This window comes from Ambystoma mexicanum, chromosome 5q, assembly GCF_040938575.1.
Source record: "Ambystoma mexicanum isolate Mex_15411 chromosome 5q, UKY_AmexF1_1, whole genome shotgun sequence".
NCBI lineage: Eukaryota > Metazoa > Chordata > Amphibia > Caudata > Ambystomatidae > Ambystoma > Ambystoma mexicanum.
The window spans coordinates 1,079,791,199-1,079,810,314 of NC_090933.1; the positions used below are offsets into that span (position 1 = coordinate 1,079,791,199).

At 48.7% G+C, this 19,116-nt stretch overlaps 1 protein-coding gene across 1 annotated transcript in view; it reads left to right on the top strand.

Annotated features, from left to right (window-relative positions):
• Nucleotides 1-15,414: 15,414 nt before the first annotated feature.
• FAM91A1 (family with sequence similarity 91 member A1) overlaps nt 15,415-19,116 on the top strand; it is a 1,180,047-nt gene continuing 1,176,345 nt past the window's right edge. The window contains exon 1 of the mRNA XM_069621589.1: nt 15,415-15,640. Within this exon, the coding sequence (XP_069477690.1) occupies nt 15,569-15,640 (72 nt within the window). The 5' untranslated portion in view covers nt 15,415-15,568. The remainder of the gene's footprint in view (nt 15,641-19,116) is intronic.

A 19,116-nucleotide genomic window follows, 5' to 3' on the forward strand; every position in this document is an offset into this window, starting at 1 on the left:
CTCTTCGGAAGGTAATCCTTCTATAGAAAGAGGTAAACCTAAGGGCCCTTTTGTCTCTTCTTTTCGGATATCCATTCGGCTCGGCGGTATTCAGCTTGGAGTGAGAGGGAGATGAAGTCCAGGAAGGTAGCGCAACGCGCTATTTTAGTCAGTTGTCTTTAATATCATCATTAGAACCCTCCGAAAAATTGTCTGCTGTGCCGTCTCAGGTCAGACGTCTTCTGAGGCCATTCGTTGTAATACAGAAACATAGGTCTGCACATCGGAAGATCCCTGCCGGATCTCCAACAAAGCCTAGTAGGAGGAGTAAAGCACCTCAGGCCTTTCAAAGCGTTCCTTAAATAGGTGAACAAAAGTTGCATAATCCTGCAAGGCACGATCGGCTGAGGTAACCAGCGGTGTGGCCCAGGCTAAGGGGTTTACAACGAGATTAGAAACCAAAAAGCCCACCTTAGAGCGATCTGACTCATATGTCTGTTAAGATGGATTTCTGAACTCTGACCTGGTGGGCAGAGATTCAGAAGGCCAGCCTAGTTTCTTGGAACAGGGTAACCTTCTGGACAAGCCAGACCAATTAAGGTAGCATTGGCGGCAGTCAAGACTAGGTTTCAGGAGAGGTGAGGGTGATCAAAAGTCCACAATTAGCACACACAGCAAACAACACCTCAAATTACTCTCAGTTAGGTGTATGTATCAAAAATACATATACATTTATTAAAGGCCTTTTAACTCAAACACAAGATGAAACTCACCAAAATTAACAATACTAACACAACACTATACTAGGAAACACATATACAGTAACTACTAGTCTAAAGTAATATTCAATAAGTAGGGATCCACAACCTGCAAAAGGGGTTATACAGTGCAAATATACTTTAGCCCCTCCAACACGCTTGCCTGTGCTCTAATCAATGTGCGCTCTATCTGCGCCCATGCCCCTGATATTCATTACCTCCTTTTAGAATTCAACCTGGACCTACTAGCTATAACAGAAACCTGGTAACATGATGCTGCCGGCCCCCTCCTTTCCGTTGCTATACCCACTGAATATTCTATATTCTATCCTATGTGTCTAGGAGGGGGTGTAGCCCTCATACACAAATCCACCATCTCCATCAGAGCTTCAGCTCTGCAGCAACTACCCGGTTATGAAATCCTCCTGGCCAAACTGCTAACCTCCCCCAAAACCACCATCAACCTTCTGCTCCTCTATCACCAACCCTCCCACTCTGGCAATCCTGAGACTGACATTCCCCTCCTCATCTCCACACTCATTAAGCCCATAACCAAATGACCCCTCTGACTATAAGGCTTCTGCTCTTGCATCCAGCCATAAAGAGAGGAACTTCACCCAACTAGTCAAGTCTCCAACCCACGAAAAAAGTAGAATGCTAGACTGGATTCTTCCATGTAACACCTCCCTTCAGTATCCAACCCTCTCCCCCTCCCCTGGTCTGATCACTTATTGATCCCTTTTGCCCTCACCAGCACCTCAAATAGCACCACTATCGCCAGCAAACCCAGTCACATTACCGCCAGGCACACCTGCAAGCTCACAGCAGAGTTGCTGACCCCATCCATCGTAGCCTCTCTCAAATCAGCCCCAACCAACTCTCATCCCGAGGCCATCCTTGCATCTTACAATTCCGCTCTGCTATCTGCACTTGATGAACACGCACCATTCAAAACTATCTCCTGCAAAAAAACTAAAACCCATAACTGGTACACTGAGGACCTTACCGTCTCCAGACTAAGAAACGTGCCTTTGAACAACTCTGGAGGAAAAACCCTACTCCTGCCAACAAAGCAACTTTCCAGTGCTCTGCCAACATCTGTAAACTAGCCATAACTGACACCAAAGCCAACATCTTCAACACAAGAATCTCTAATGCAAGCTCTGACACCAAAGAACTCTTCAAAATTCTTAGGGAGCTCGAATCCCCAGCACCCCAGTTGACAACTTCTGAGAAAATAAAGCCTGGTGCACTCTAACCCTATCCTCCCTGGACACTAAAACTAGGATGCTAAGGGATAAAGCTATTCTCAAATAATCCCTTTTACCACCTCTGCCACCTCCACCCACAGCCATCCCCTCCTCATCTACCAGCCCTATTCCCCCTTTTCAATTCTCAACCGTCTCCCCTTCTGAAGTACTCGCCAACATTCAGCACCTAAAAGTATCTCACTGTGCTGGAGACACCTGCCCAGCCCACATTGTTAAAATGTGTGCTGATTCCCTGGCCCCTATCATAGCAACCTTCATCAACGCTTCCTTTAAGTCCAACTCCATTCCCACTGCCATCAGAGCGGCATGGGTCATGCCTCTCCTGAAGAAACCCAGTTTAGATCCCACCATCCCAACCAACTACTGCCTCATCACCACCGAGCCATATCTCCTCAAGATCTTGGACCGCATGGCCTACTCGCAACTGCAATTACATATTGAAAGCTACAATCTTCTAGGCACCCGCCAATCAAGCTTCAGATCTAGACATAGCACCGAATCTGCACTCCTTGACCTCAAGATCCAGCTCAACCACATTAGAGACAATAGCGAGCTTGCCATCGTCCTTCTGCTATACATCTCTGCAGCTTTCGACCTGGTGGATCATGAAATCCTCTGTAAACACCTCGCTGCCACCTTCCACCTCGGCCCAGAAGCCATCCTATGGATCCAATCCTTCCTATCCGGCAGATCCAGTAGGATCTTCGCAGGCCAGGAATCTGCTGACCCCATATCTGTCTCCTATGGTGTCCCACAGGGTTCCTGCCTCTCCCCCATCCTCTTCAATATGTACACCAAACCCCTCTTTGACCATCTAGACAGCCTCAACATCATATTACCTGCAACCATGACTCAGACACTGCCAACATCAATCATGTCTACAGTATCATACAGGCATGGATGGCCATCCATCCTCTCAGCCTGAATGATGGAAAAACAGAGCTCCTTATTGTGGGCTCCCCATATCGCCTACATCTCCTCAGACCTGCCTACTCTTCGTTCTGCATAGACAGTAATACCATCCCTGTATCCGCGCATGTTAAAACACTTGGCGTTTACGTGGACGCTGAACTAAATATGCAAAAACATGTGAAAGCCATCCCCTGTTCTGCAGCCTACTCTACCAAATGTATCACCTTTCTAGAAAACTCATAACCTCCAATAACTGCCTTACCTTAGCTAGTACCATCAAAGGCAGAAAATTAGACTACTGCAATGCCATCCTAGCAGGGACCTCCTCTAAAAGCATCAACAAACTCCAACCGCTCCAAATTAACGGTCTTAGAGCAGTTTGGGGTTTGAAGCAGTCCGACCACACCTCCCATATCAGATGAGAGGCACATTGGATTCCCATCAAAGCCGGCATAGAATTCAAACGTCTCGCCATCACCTACTGTTGCCTTCACAATACTGCCCCCCCTTACCTCACCAACCGCATCACTAGGAAACACAACATGCACAATCTTCGCCCTTCTACCATGTCTGCCTTCAACATACCTAGATTTACTAGAAAGAGAGGTGGGGGCTCCTGCTTCACCACCATTGCTCCCACCCTGTGGCATGCCCTACCTCAACAGATCCAAGATGAGCCTACCTATGCACTCTTCTGCAAGAAAGTAAAAACATCATTGTTCAACAGATATCTTTAATATTCTGGCCAGACGTGCCTACTCTTAACCTGACTCACTATCTTGAGGTAACGTAACTACCCTCAGTGTAACTAATCCTAAAATGTAATGCAACCACCCATATCTGTTTGACTCACGCTCTTGTTGTGAATGAACATTACTGTTCCCATGGAATCCTATTATGTACCTTTAGTACCGTGATACCTCTGGGTTTGGGTGCTACCAACAAATAAAATAAATAAATAGGCAGTCCTTCAACAACTCAAACCCTAACTAATAGGCAGACCAGTCCCTGCGAAGTGTGGAGCCTTGTGCTCAAAAGTACATTCAGTGCCAGGGCACTCGATCGTCCGGTTAAGTTCAAAATAGGTCTCTTCAAGGTGCTGTAGTAACTCAGGAAGGTGGGGAAGAAAAAGGTCCCACTATTCAAGGAGGGTCTCAACAAGAGGGCAGAGTGATTTCCAGGAATCGGGAATAGGATGGTAGCACAGGCAACCTTAACAAAGGAGGGGCCCTTTGCGGACACTTGTGCATAAAAGTCTATGGATGCGCCAGGGCCACCGGTAAGGGTTGCAAGTATTTACTGACCCTCGACACAGTCCGGACCAAACTTCGCCAGTCTAGTCCAGTTTGTTCCCATGTTTGAATCCCACAGTGGCACGTCTCTCTGGCTTTCAGGGGCTGCATTCTGGGACCTTAGTCCGTGGCGAGACAGTGGCCATTTCTCTGCTTTTGGTGAAGGCATCGGGCCAGTTCCACTGCAGCTCATTTTAGGGCGCAGGGGGGCACAGCAGCAAGGCACCCATGAAGTTCGTCACCACAGCTGGTCGACACAGGAACCACGTATGCTTGGGTACAGGCAGACTCTCCTAATTCCAGACCTAGGAATGCTAGGTGTAGAAAACTCGGCCGGAGAGTGTCTTATACCTAAAGCTTACGGTTCCCAAAGGTTCAAGTCGAAACTCGAGGCAGTGGCGGTTCCAGGGCAAATGTCCCGTACAAACTGGTCAGTTTGCTGGGCGGTCAAGGAACACTTCCGAAGGGGCTCGTTGGCAAATTAAGCAGGAGGTGCAGAGAGTAATTAGTCCCACTACTCCAACGGGTTGAAGGGCCCGTGCAGGCATTCTATGATTGATGAGAAACACAGGGCACAGATGGAACAACAGCTGGTTCAGGAGGCCAAACCTTCCAACGGGTCACCAGCGGATCCACGGATCTGCTTCTTCGGCTCAGGATACTTGGCTCCTTTACTAAGTTTGGTGTGAACTCAGAAGATCACCCTGAAATAGGTTTAGAGTGCCTTGTCTTATCCAGTCTCTCCTTCGCGCCAAAACGAGGAGAAACCAATAGGAGATCTGCTCACATTTAACCATCCCAGACATGGACCAATCACGGACCACGGTGGTCCCAGTCATCCCAGCACACCAGACATCCTGACACCCAGGATGTGTATTGGAAATAGACAGCTCCAGCCCACATCCTGGGCGCATACATACAAGGCATGCAGAAGCCTGCGAAAGCTTTGGTTTGTGCTGAGGTCTGCATGACCAAATAAGGAATTTCCTGGTCTTGCTAAGGCAAAGGGACAAAAGGGCCAAAGGACAGAACAAAGGACCTTGTGGAATAGCCATTTTATGCACTGGCCACAGTTCTGGGCCAAACGCAGTAAACGCGGTTTGGACCATAGAAAAGAGTCAAAAATGCTTTAAAAGTAACTGCTGCCACCAGCTCTGTCCTGGACACACTTGAACATTCACCAGAAATCCTTTGATGGGGTCTAGGGCCTTCAAAATGAAAAAGAGTCCCCAGCACACTGTACTGGAAGGTACATTGTGCACTGATAAAATGTTGCTAAGAACTAGCAACAAAGTGAAAGAATAAGGGAAACAAAGTCTTCCAGTTCTGAAAGTCTGAAGGGCATGTCAGTTTCCCCATAACAAAGTGAGCAAAAGCCCAGAGGAGTACAGCAGAAGGCTGTGCTCCATTGGTAAAAGTCAGGCTAGGATGGTCAGACAAAAGCAAACATTTGCGGGGTTCACAACTGGAGGGAAAATTACCCATAGATGGAAATCTTTCCGAACAATGCATTAGGAGGAAATGTGAAATAGACAAGGCCTGCATCAAGGAACTCCTTAAGTCTGCGAGGGGATCCATCATATTTCCCAAAAGGAAATCCCAAAGGAGGTAAATTGCCTCTCTGGTCCTCTCTGGTTGTCACAAGCTGCCACAAAGTAGCATTCTCCGTTTTAAGAGTGTGTACCTCCATTGTGAGTCCCTAAATGGCGGCAACCAGCTCCTGATATTGCTCAAAGTTACCATGACCGTCTCTTGGCGTTGCAATCTCTCAAGATGTGGCGTATCGTGATCCGAATCCTCAACTGATACTTCTGGCGAGGCTTTAGTGGTCCGGTTCTTCCTTTTCTTTTCCTTCTTGCTGCAGACTATTAGTCTTCAAGTGAAGAGGTAGGGTGGATCCCTACCAAAAGCCACCACACTTGGTTGGAGATCAACCCAAGCAGGGCCCCCAAAGACCGCCCCAAATGGGGAAAAAGCCTTACGGCACAAAAAACCTGAATCGGCCACTAAAGGTTTCTCCAGCTGATCCGCTGTTGTTTACAAGCGTTTTCCCCAAATTCCGATCTTCAGTTACTGGGGAAGTAGTAGTTCCCAAGCGACCTGGGGAAGTCTTCTGGGAATTGGACAGGTAAGTATCAGAGGCAGCACTACGGATAGGGAGGCAGACAGAAGCAGGCAGAGTAGGTGAAAGTCTACAAATTATGCAAGCGTGGGGAAGAGCAATGCCAAAGTCAGTAGATGTAAGGAAGAAAAGAGGTTGCTGAGAGCAACAGGTAAGAAAGCAGCTCAGAAGAACACAGCGTCAAACCCAAACTAACATCAAGAGTTGCAATGTGCAGAGTCCCGTACCGGCACTATTGATATCGGGAGGTGGGGGCCATCTTGAGAACCACTAGACTGCTCACTATACTTGCGGCGAAGTCGTAATGGAATGACTCCAGAAGATATCCGCCAGCGCCTCCAAACACTCCATTGGCTTGGCATGACAGAAGCAGAGTAGCGAGTAAGAGAGAGGTAGTAAGTAGTAGTAGTAATTGGTGTGAAGAATAAGACTAGAGGAAAGATAGGTAGGTACCCCTTAATTATATGCATACCCTGAATCACGCTCACACCTGATTAATGTAAACCCCTCTAGGGAATTAAGGCCAAGAGTCTTTATCTTGCAAGCATAACAAATTTAATCTGTACAGATATGAGGATGGGGCAAAGAACTCTGCTCCTGAACGGTATATTCTGTCCCTCAACCGCTCCCAGCTCCTGCAGACTGGTGCCAGGCAGGGAACTTAAATACTCTTGACTTGGTCACTGGATACTGGCATGGCTCCGTCCAAAACTGTCCTTCTTCCGTTACAAGGGATGCTGCAGTCTTCCTTCCTGCATGGCCAGGTTTCCGTTTGGGACATACTACTTAACATAATGCTAGTCTATGCAAGAATACATTGTAGCTTCATTTTTCATCATTTTGCTACATTATGAACATTTATATATAAACACATTTTCGCATCATACTCTCCATAATTCACTCAATATACTCATACTTTTATCTGGTCTTACAATCTTTTATAAACCTGGTTTAATAATTCTGTATGTCGTGCATTGAGTCTTAGCCTGCATGGGCTTTTGATAGACAGCCAACAGTTGCAGAGTTACCTCGTGCTCTCTGCCAGCCTTAGCGAACACCACAGCAATCCCTGTAGTCTATTTTTAGCAGAGGCTGCCTTCCTTTTGGCACAGAGCCTACTTCTGTCGTGCATTGAGAATACCTAAATAAAATTTAGAAGTAACATTTTTACAAATGTATTCAGCTAATAGTTATTTACACTTTATATTTAAATACTAACTACCTTCATTTAGTGGCTACCCCCCAACCCCCGGTCTCTGTGTAGTGCACATACAGAGTCAAAAGAAGTCTTGCCAAATTCTAAAGCACTTCGGAAGCTTGGGAATAAAGGAAGGCACTAGCTTCTCCCCAACTGTAGTAAGATTGATAGTGCTAATAATGGAGTAGGAATTGTAGTAGAGGGAGGGCAGTAAGAGTGACAAGGAGTGGGAGAATAGGAGTAGTGGTAGGAATGGAGAGGGATTATAACAGAAGAATAACAAGAGGCAAGGAAGTAGAGTGGGAGGAAGGAGGGGAAGAAGATAATGGTGGGGTTAGACATAGAGAGGCAGTTGAAGCTAAGATTGACAGTAAAATCAGGAGTAAGAGACAAAAAGAATTAAGGGTGGAGGTGGAAAGGGGGAGTGAGAGATCGGAGGGATAGTGACGTGGTGGGACAACATCTTGCGATCCAGGCCGAAATTAAGATCGGATAAGTAGGAGATAAAAGCAGCTCCTGAGTATCCAGAATAACCAGTGACCAGGATCTACCATGGCGGGACAAGGAGCAAGTACATTACGTTCCGCAAATCTAACTTCCACATAAGCTGCAACAACATCAATTTGTCCATTATTAATTACCCCGTGTGCTTCAAATGGTGTGTAGATGTGTCGTAATGTTTATTCATAGATTATCCCAAATGCACAAAGTTGAATTCATATAGGTGTGTTTGTTCTGCAGCAGTTTATCTTGGGGTGCCAAAAGAAGCTCCTGGTAGCTGTTGGTGCCAAGCTAACCAGGCTCTTCTAGGCTACAAGCAGGAGCTAAATAGCTCCCAGTTCCTGTCAATTTCGAACCCTGCAGGTCAGATAAGGGTCGGGTGAGAAAGAGTGTGAACAGCGAGTTGGTAGAACAGCGTGGATGGAGGCACAATCCCTAACACCGTTAGAACACTACCAGAGGCTATGTTAGGGATAGTTCGAATATGCCTAGGGAGAGTCAGCCAGCGCCTTAGGGATATCACCAAAAGACCAAGGTAGAAAATCAGGCAGCTCGGGTTATCTGGCGATAGCATTGTAACATCCCCATCAAGTACACCTGGGCTAGCGAGTGGGTAAACAGGGGGAACGAGAGAGAGAGGGGCTGCCCTTGCTTCACCTTTCCCAACGACCCGGCAGTCCCTGTGAACCACTAGCATCAACAGCTATCCTATTGGTTGTAAAGTTTTTAAAAAAACTGTTGGAACGTATTCCCATCAAGGGAATGGTTCTTTGTGGCAAGCACCCCGCCACACCAGTCATGTGCCCTCTTATACAGATATGTGTGGATGGGCACCTTAACAAATCGTGTCTGGGTTTACAGCTCTACTCATCCAGAACAGAACCGCAAGTCTTATCTTTTCCCCCCCTTTCCTCCCTCACCTTTTGCCTGTATGCATGCATGACCTAATTGACCTAGGACTAGTGAAATTTGTCTGTTCTGTTCGTTCCCCTCACTTTTTTTGCCCCCACCTAACTGGGATGCAACTGTAACATTTCCTCCACTTGCAGTAGGAGAAATGCTGCCAGGTCTAGTATGTTAGTTTTTTCTGTTAAAGCATTCAGAAACTTCAAGGCCTAAGAATGTTTACTGTATTACCTTGCTCCCTTCCCACCTTGAAGCACTCCACCTGTGTATAAGCGCTGTATAAATAAACAATTATAATTAGTATGGAGACATGCATGACACGGTCACCTGCTCATAGCTCGTCTCATTTCTAATCATGTTAATGTTAAAGGATATTTGTACCGCGCACTATCACCACCAGAGTGGCCCTCTGGCGGCTCTGAAAAGGGAAAGGGGGTGAGTTAGTGTGAACGAGTGGGAAAAGTGCAAGAGAGCAGTGATGTGCTGTTGGCAGCCTCAGCCCTGTTAACACTGTTCGCTGTGCTTGGGGTGCTTTCCGGTCAGTAGCCATCATGTGCTGTTGTGCGAGTCTATGTGTGGTTTGTATTGTTGTTGCGCTGTAGTGAAGTTTTGCGGTTTGTTGTGCTATAGTGTTGTGGTTGTGTTTGGTCAGAGTTTAGAGGTGTATGCAGAGGGGTGAAATTGTTAGTGGGTTGGTTATTGGCATCGCTGTCTAGATATGATGTGCTAAATTTCCACGTTCTTTCTAGATGTGGCGTGTGAATATTTCTCCATTTCTATCTAGATTCGGTACTGGCTGATATTCACAATCCTTTCTATATATGATGCCCACCAATATTCACAACTGTATCCACATGTGGCACTGGCTCGCCTTTGAAAATCCTGTCTATATGTGAAGCAAGCTAGTATTCACAATTCTATCTAAATCTGGCCGTTCATCAAAAAACAGTACTTCTTATGAGGCATCCCATAATTGTCATTCCTAATTACCCACTGACTGATGTTTCTGAAGTAGGCTCTGACTGCCCTATAGGGTAATATCTGAAAGTTTGGACTAATAGACTGCGTGGACCTGTTTTTCTGGGCCAACGTGGGCCAGTTTGATGATTTAGGGCCTCATTACACGGTAGGCGGTAAGGGTTTACCGGTACCGGTAAACCCTTACCGCCTTACTACGAGGTCCCTTTGCGGGTTGGTGAATTTAACGCCTGCTTTTTGCAGGCGTTAAAAACCAACCCGCAAAGGGACCAGGGAGCTAATTATGATACCGCAATTTGCGGCACCGTAATTAGCGCCTTCCCCATTCCCATAGAGCCCTATGGGGCAAAAATGGGAATGGGGAAGGGCAATGGGGGAAAGGGGAATTACCGTCCCGCCAACCTTGGAAATTCCCCTTTCCACCAAGGCGGTGCCGGTATTTTACCGGCATGGACCAGGGTGCTAGTAGCACCTTGGTCCTCCGCCATCCGTGTAATGAGGTCCTTAGTGTAGTGTGCATCTAGTATTTTGGGCCAATGTTACTAGCCTAATATACTTTAAAATGCACAAATGTCCTTGAACATGCCCAACAGATGCTCCTCAAACAGTGGACCATAAAATGTCACGAAACGCAAATGCTTTTTTTTTTTTCTTGGTGCCCGGGCTTATTTGTTGTCCCAGTGCACTGCAACCCTGTTCTGCAGTTATCTACCGCTAATCACCGCCTATATACCTGTCTTGTGACGTCCCAGTTTATGGTAGCGCGCATGCGCGGGCCTCGTTGTGGACCCGCGCATGCGCAGTAGGAATAAACTGCGTCCGTGCGGCAGTTGCCGCCGGGACGCGTAGCAAGCAACATCGCGTCCCGTGTCCTCCTTACATGAGTGCGTGTGCGTATGCATGTGAGGGCCGCGGGGCGATATGTAACAACTGGCGATGACGATGGGATTGCTGCCACAGCGTTCGCCCAACGTACGTGGGCGCACAATCCGCATCATTACGCGAGGACACGACACGGACCGAGCGTCAACGTCCTTTTCTCCTCAGAGCAGTAGCGGCCTGAAAAGGTGCTCGTGCGCTGCTACCCAGAGAAGAGAGGGTGAATTTTTGGAACATTTGACTGACCCAACAACCTGGGGACAATCCAAAAAAAAAAAAAAAAAGCCAGACACAAGGGAAAAGGCGACAGACAACAGCAGGAGGTACGTTGAGCCTTACACCAGCCAGGTTTGCGGCCTCTAACACACCCAGAGGTGCCTGTGCGACCTGTGAAGATGGCCAGTAGCGACGAAGATACAGAAGTTGCGACAAGAGCGGTAGGACACAACAGGGGTCGCTGTTGCCAATGCAGGAGTTTGACACGTCGGGGCCCCCGTCCAAACTAGGACCCAGGTGGCTACTATGGGTTAAGACGCTCGAGATGTACTTTACAGCGACCGGAAACACCAACGATGATGCAAAAAGGGCAACCCTTCTGTATTCGGCCGGGCTGGACATAATGCGCATCTACGAATCACTCACCCTGCCAGTAGTTACTTACAACACTGTCAAGACTGCGCTAGAAAACCACTTCATTCGACAGTCGAATGTCGACTATGAAAGATTTTTGTTCTGCAGAGAGAAGCAAAGGGAGGAAGAATCTCTCGATCAATTCTGCGCCAGACTGAGAGTGATGGCCAGCACATGTCGCTGGGACAACGACGAGTTGATGATAAGAAACCAGGTCCTCCAGGGCTGCAGCTCAGGTAAATTGCGGCGACAAGTGCTGAGAGAGCCAGGGTGGGCACTACAGCAGATACTAGATAGTGGCCGGACGTACGAGCTGGCAGAATCCAGAGGAGCGAGCATGGACGCAGCGGTAAGGCCAAGCGCGCGGGAAGAAGCTTTTGCCATAAACAAAAGGACAAAGCTGAAGGATAAGTGGGTCCCGAAAACAACGGAGGACAGATATCCTACAGCACCCGGATCACTCTGCCAAGACTGCGGATATGACCTGCCACATGTAGAGGAGTGTCCTGCTAAAACAAGATCCTGTGGACGGTGCAATGGACCGGGGCACTATGCCCGCATGTGCCGCGCCCCTGCTCCTGTGCCTACACAGAGAGGCCCCGCGAGAGCAAGGGGCAGCGGTTTCAGAAGGCAGCGCAGCATCGCAGCTCTCGAACAGGAGGTACGGAGATTGCAACTTGCAGAGGAAGTGGAAGGGGAGGAGGAGGACAAAGAAGAAGTGTTTTTCATTTCAAACATTGCCTCAGAAAGCAAACGGAAGAGACAACCCAGGTGTGTGGTGAACATACTGGGCGTGCCGACGTAGATCCTCATCGACACCCGAGCATCCGTATGCGTGCTGGCGGAGGAACATTATCTAAGACTCCCAGGCCCGCCGGCACTGGACAAGTCCATGGCGAAGATATTCACTTTTGGAGGAGACACCCCATTGCCACTCAAGGGTGTGTTCGTGTCACCGGTATCGAGAGGGGAAAACACCATCAAGGCAAAATTCTTTGTCACAAACGTTAGCCCTCACTCGCTACTCAGCTGCGCTGCATCGGAGGCCCTCAATTTGGTTCACTTTGCATATGGAGTATACCAGATTGACATCGAAATGCTGCTGGACAAGTTCTCGGGCATCTTCGAGGGAATAGGGAAGCTGAAAGCACCCCCAGTACGCCTACATATCGATGAGTCTATCAGACCGACAGCCCTCAAGCACCGTAGGATTCCGTTCCACCTAAGGGAGAAGGTGGAGGAAGAACTCCGATCACTCGTGAATATGGACATTATTGAGAGAGTGGAGGGGCCGACACCCTGGGTGTCACCGATTGTGGTGGCTCCCAAGCCGAAACAGCCCGGGGCGGTGAGAATTTGCGTGGACATGCACCTCCCAAATGCCGCAATCAAGAGGGAGAGGCACATTACTCCAACTCTAGATGACATTATCAGAGAGCTTCAGGGGGCAAGAGTATTTTCAAAGCTGGACCTACGAGCGGGCTACCATCAGCTTGAACTGCACCCGGACTCCAGATTCATAACAACCTTCACGACGCATGGCGGCCTATACCAATTTAAACGCCTGAGCTTCGGTGTTTCGTCAGCTGCCGAAGTATTTCAGAACACCATCAGGGGGGCGTTGGCTGACCTTAAAGGTGTATTGAACATGAGCGACGACATCTTAGTTTTCGCGGACTCGGAAAGGGAGCACATGAAGAGGCTGGAGAACACGCTCCAGAGACTGAAGAACTTAGGGCTCACCCTACATCGACAAAAGTGCGAGTTCTTCAAGGACCGCATTGGTTTCTTCGGATTAATCTTCCATGCGGCCGGTGTATCACCTGACCCGGCCAAAGTCAAGGACATTAGGGAAGCCGCCTCCCCACAGTCCCCCACGGAAGTAAGGAGCTTCCTGGGGATGGTAACTTACTGCGGGCGTTTCATCAAAGGGTTGGCGTCGCTGGCAGAACCGCTCAGAGTGCTAACAAGGAACGACGCCGCGTGGAAATGGGGTGCCAGTGAACAAGAGGCATTCCAGACCCTGAAAAACGCCCTATCCGATGGGGACACCATGGCATACTTCAACCCCAAGGTGGAATCGGAGGTGGTGGTCGATGCAAGTCCAGTGGGAGTAGGGGCTGTGCTGCTGCAACCCGATGAACGCGGGGACATGCGTCCCATCGCCTATGCAAGTAAGGCCTTTTCAAACACGGAAATGAGATACTCGCAGATCGAACGGGAGGCGTTGGCCATCCTGTGGGGCTGTCGCCATTTCCGTTTATACATCCTGGGCAAACCTGTCGTGGTGGTGACCGACCACAAGCCGCTACTGCCCATACTGGCAGGCGTGTCATCTAAGCCGCCCCCCAGGATCGAAAGATGGATGCTGGCCCTGATGGAGTATGGGGTGAAACTAATTTATCGACCAGGAACGAACAACCCGGCTGACTACCTGTCGCGCCACCCCAGCAAGGAAAACTCTGTCACCGACATTGGGGCGAACAAATGCCACGGGCTGCTGTGTCAGGTGGTGGAAGGGTCCCTTCCAATGGCACTCTCAAGAATTGCAATAGCGACGGAATGCTCCAATGACGAGGTCTTTAGCATCATCAAAACCGCCGTGAGGAGCAGTGATTGGAGTGAGGTGCTGCGCAACAACTCGCGCCGACAAGTAGAGGCCCAGAGAGACCTCCAAGCACTCTGGAAAGTGAGAGATGAACTCTCCGTCTCAGACGATGGGCTAATACTTTGAGGGAGACAAATCGTCATCCCACGGGCACTGAGGACAAGGGTGCTCGAACTGGCCCACATTGGTCATCAGGGGGTTGTCAAAACGAAGGCTCGGCTGAGACCCAAAGTATGGTTCCTGGACTTGGAGGGGAGAGTGGAGAGCTTCGTGAGGAGATGTGTGGCATGCCAGGCGGCGGCCCCAGGAGACAGAGCCCCGCCGATAAGGTTGATGGAGCGCAGTAGCAAACCATGGGGGACTGTCCACGTGGACTTCAGTTCGACTGGTCGTGGCATGTACTTTCTGGTAGCAGTTGACCAATGGTCCAGGTACCCCGAGGTGGAAGTGGTAGAGTCGACGGCGACGGAGTTCGTGACGAAGGCGTTGGACAAAATGTTCGCCACACATGGATTCCCGCCTCCGGGAAAGGGGGATCCGGCATCGCAGAGTGTCCCCGCTCTGGCCGCGAGCCAACGGGGAGGCCGAGAGAATGATGTGGACTCTTAACAAGGTCCTAAGGATTTCCGCCAATGGCGGTGAAGACCTGGAGATAAAACTAGTGGAGTTTCTAAGAGAATATCGCACGACGCCCCACCAGTCCACGAGAGTGGCTAACAAGGAGGTATGTTGAAAACATAATTGACAAATGCTGTGCCGCCCTTTGATTCTGTCTAAAATGCAAAGCGAAAATAACACGAACAGGAACCATGCTTGTAAGTATGTGGGGCACTGGCTGATAACAGCTGACTGCCATCTCAAAGTGCCTGCGCCCTTGCACGTTCCCCGTCCCCACTACAGCCCCTCCCCCCCCCCCCCCCCAACTCCGGGATTAAGGTAATCACATAAATGTGTAATAAAACTGTTTACAAGGCTATTTGATTAACGGGACATCATGAGGTTTTTCTGGACAACATTTGTATTTCTTAGAAGCGCTCCTAACGTTCTTAATAGAACAGTAAAATTGACTTCTCTGCAGTGTTGTTAATAAAATTGTTTTCATTCGTGATCAGGTACGATGAACACATATCGTACACAACACACTTTTACAAAGTATCCCTCTCGCACGCCATGCATTTAGATGACACTGTGCCGGCTTCACAAGACTTTCCGAAACATGCAGCACATTGATGCTGTCGATATCGTGTCTGTGTTCGGCCAACGCCATTCTCTGCACCCTTGTCAGATCAGGAAACAGTGCAGGACGTACGTTAGTTGGGACGTAACGTGCATGTTACGTGCTGAAGGCACGCTGCTCGGTCCGTTCCTCTAACGGGAACTAGCCTTCTGTAAGCAAGAAGAGTGACACTTCTGACATGGAGCAATGAGCGGATTTTCAACAGGAGGCACCAGATCACCCACGCAGGCTGTGCTTTTTCCGACCACCGCGGCATGAGGCGCCTCAGCCCCCGTTCCCTTGAACTAGGAGGCCAAGATGAACACTGACGTGGAGTTTCATATCCGCCACAACTACCCCTGGAGCAAACTGCCGGCCAATATCAAACAGGTATATTCTGCATAGCGGATAGGTGTATCGTGCACAAAGTGCATCATTCTTATTGGGCGCAGGCAGTCACCTTCACAGCCCTTTTTCTCTCCCCATTACTTACTTAAAGCCTATCACTCTTTCACCCAGGTACACCACGGTGATGTTACTCCAGGGGGACATAGGGGATCTCAAACCATGGAGGGGTGGGATGGTACAGACATTGGGACCCGTGTACTGAGGTGAAAAAGGTAAAGGTCCCGAAAGCATTATACATTGGGTTTTGGATGGCATTAATACATGAAGGTTGTATTTTTTTCATCATTTAAAAAAAACTAAAGGGGAGGGGGATGGCTGGAAGATATTGAGTTCATCAACGTCTGACAAACCTCCTGACCATGAATGTTAAGCCTGCAAAGCCATTCCGGAATGGGAAAGATCGTAAGCAAATCAAGCCTGGTGCCCCAACTGAAGGGGCTAACCAGCCTGAACTGCTAGGTCACAGGTAGGAAATGTATTGCACTTAGCTGTATTTTGGTTAGGGCATGTCACACCCGGATAGATTTGGGGGAGAAGAAAAGGTGTTGCACTTAGATGGATTTGGGGGTAGAAGATATTGGGTAGGTTAACGCATGTCTTGTGCTTAGAAGAAATTGTGTATGTTAGCAGATGTATTGCATATGAAGAACTGTGAAGGCTCGCACGTGTACTGCTCTAGAGGAAATTGGGAAGCTGGCACATTTATCACACTCAGAAGATCAATGAAGGTTAGATATATTTGAGGATGGGCAGTGTGCTTGTTGTATCTGTGAGTATGCTAATGTATGAATGCAGAGGTAGGCCTCATGGTATGAGATGAGGTATGCTGGAATGAAGGAAACCGTGCGGTTCCATTAAGGAAAGTTAAGGGGCTTGGAGGAGGGCATAGCTCTCAACTCACCTGCTTTTGGTGGGTGTCACCCGCCTTGCAAGCAGCTGAATCACCCGCCTAGACCCTCATATGCCCATTCACTTCTATGGGCTCCAACCCGCCAAAAAGAAAATCGGATGTTTTCACCCACCTTGGTGACACAAAAGGTTGGGAGCTATGGGAGGGATAGGTGCCAGAATGGCCCCACTCTTCCGCTGCTAATCCTCTTATGCTGTTACTAAGGAGAAATAAAGCATCCCGTTCTTTCACAGTTATCTGGGTCTGGTCTGCTTCCTGCTCCATGTTCTTACCTGACCCAGACACATCAGTGCTGTACTTCAATGGACTTGGGAGTGGGCACTTGTAATTTTAGCCTGTTGTTATGTTGTATGTCCTAGTTCCAGAGCCCTGGCACTAGGTGTTTCAAAAGAGAGCAATGGTTTCCCTGATGAGAGGGGTACCCGCTGCGCTCTGTGTTGTGTGGAATAAACCGCTCACTGTTAACTGCGGCTCAGCCTCTTTATTGCTGATCAGGAGCAGTCTAGTTTAGGGATTCACAACCAAGCAAACTCAAATGGCCCCATAACTGTGGCGGAAATATGAGACAAGTGGGCTTTGGGGTTTCCAACGGTGTTCACTGAGGAACTTCGAACATTGCATCAAAGTGAGGGTGAATGCAAGGATGGTAGTGCACTGGGTGTGCCCAGTACCTCACCACCTAAAGGATCAGCTGCATAGTAAACTCGACTTGTTACAGGAAGGAATAATCAAAAGGGTGGCGGGCACAGATTGGTTGTCCCCTATATTGCTAGTAATAAAGTTCAATGTCAAACTTCGTTTGTGTGTAAATTTAAAGGACTTAAACAGAAACATCTTGGTTGAGCGCCACCGTTTACCAATTATTTCAGAGGTTTTGGCCGTGCTTAGGGAATCAAATGTATTTACGTTTATTGACCTTTTGGCCGCTTACCATCAGGTGCCGCTTGCACAGGAGTGTCAAGATGTGACCGCTTTTATCACCAATGAGGGAACTTTCAAATTCTGCAGGATGCCGTTTGGCTTGGCTTCGGCTGCGGCTGTATTCCAGCGCATCATGGAAAAGCTTTTGGAGAGTGTTAAGAATGTTGTTGTCTTTCAGGATGATGTCCATATATGTAGATTCTCTTGAGCAGCTTGACAGGGTGTTAAGAGATGTGTTGGGAAGGTTGAGTGAGGCTGAGTTGACCGTGCAACTCAGCAAGTGTAGGATTGGGATGCGCAGCATGGAGTATCTCGGCCATAAGATATCTGTGCAGGGGATCTCTCCCAAACATAGCTTGTTAGAGGCAATTGGCAGTGCTGCAGAGACGAGGATCAATTGAGATCATTTTTGGGGATGGCAGAATTTTATCAGTTTATTCATTATTTCACTTTCATCAGTCACGTGGATTTGCTCCGTCGTCGAACCCATCCAATTGCGCACTTGAGAGGCGCTTGCGCCATTGGGCGCGTGGCTTTCTTGTAGACCGCTCAGGTCCTGGCTTCTCCGGCTCCCTTGCAGCTTCTCTTTCTCTGCTGCATGCCTAGTTTCTAATTGCTTCACATTGTGTTCCGCGGGGGAGGGGGCGGGGCCCAGTCTTGCTTCCCAAGGCCGTTCGTATGCTTCACCTCGCTATCCCTGGTGTCTCACCCGAGTTGTGGAGCTCCAGCAATGTAAACACTGCTGGGCGTGCTTCGGTCCGCTCCAGTTATCTGTAGAGTCACATAGTGTCTCTGCACTCTCAGCTGGTGCTGCAACTATCACAGCTGCAAACAGCGCCTTCTCAGGCCAGTCCTGCCCCCGACCTGGCCATGTGTGCAGGGCTCACCGTTTGCGCCTTACTAAAAGGGCCGTTTGCAATGCTGCTTTTCGCACAGCTAGCCGGGCCAGGTATTTACATCCAGGTCCTCCGCAATGTTAAGTAGCTGCTTGTTCTGTCGGGCAGATGTGCAGAAAGTTGCGTTATACTGCTACTCCGTTCCTATTTTGATTCAGCTTTCGCCCATATGTTCACTGCCTGTTAATTAAGCGATCCACTCAATTACAGCTGGATCAGCAGCTTTGGACAGTATCTTTTCGGATCGCTCAGGAGCAACGTCCCTACAGCATAGCTGCCTAGCCACGCCCCCACGGCTTATGTTCTGAGAATTTGTGTGTGAATAACACGGCTTACAATGTTTTGTTTGCTCTTGCTAATAGTTTATTTTACTTGCTCCAATGTTGTGCATGTTGTTGTTTTCCAAATGCACTGTACCCCTCCCCCATTCGTACCCCGTTCCTCTCGTCTCCTTTCCCGTTTTTTCCCCCCTTGTTCTCTTCATGAGGGGGAAGGTATGTTATGTTGTATGTTCTAGTTTCAGAGCTCAGAGAGAGCTCTGGAACTGGGTGTTTCAAAAGAGAGCAACAGTTTCCCTGATCAGAAGGGTGCCCTCTGCGTTGTGTGGAGTAAACCGCTCTCTGTTACCTTTTGGCTCAGCCTCTTTATTGCAGATCAGATCCTCTCACCTGTCCATTGCGCTGAAAGATATGACTATGACCTAGCCATTGCACTTAGACGTTACTATTAGC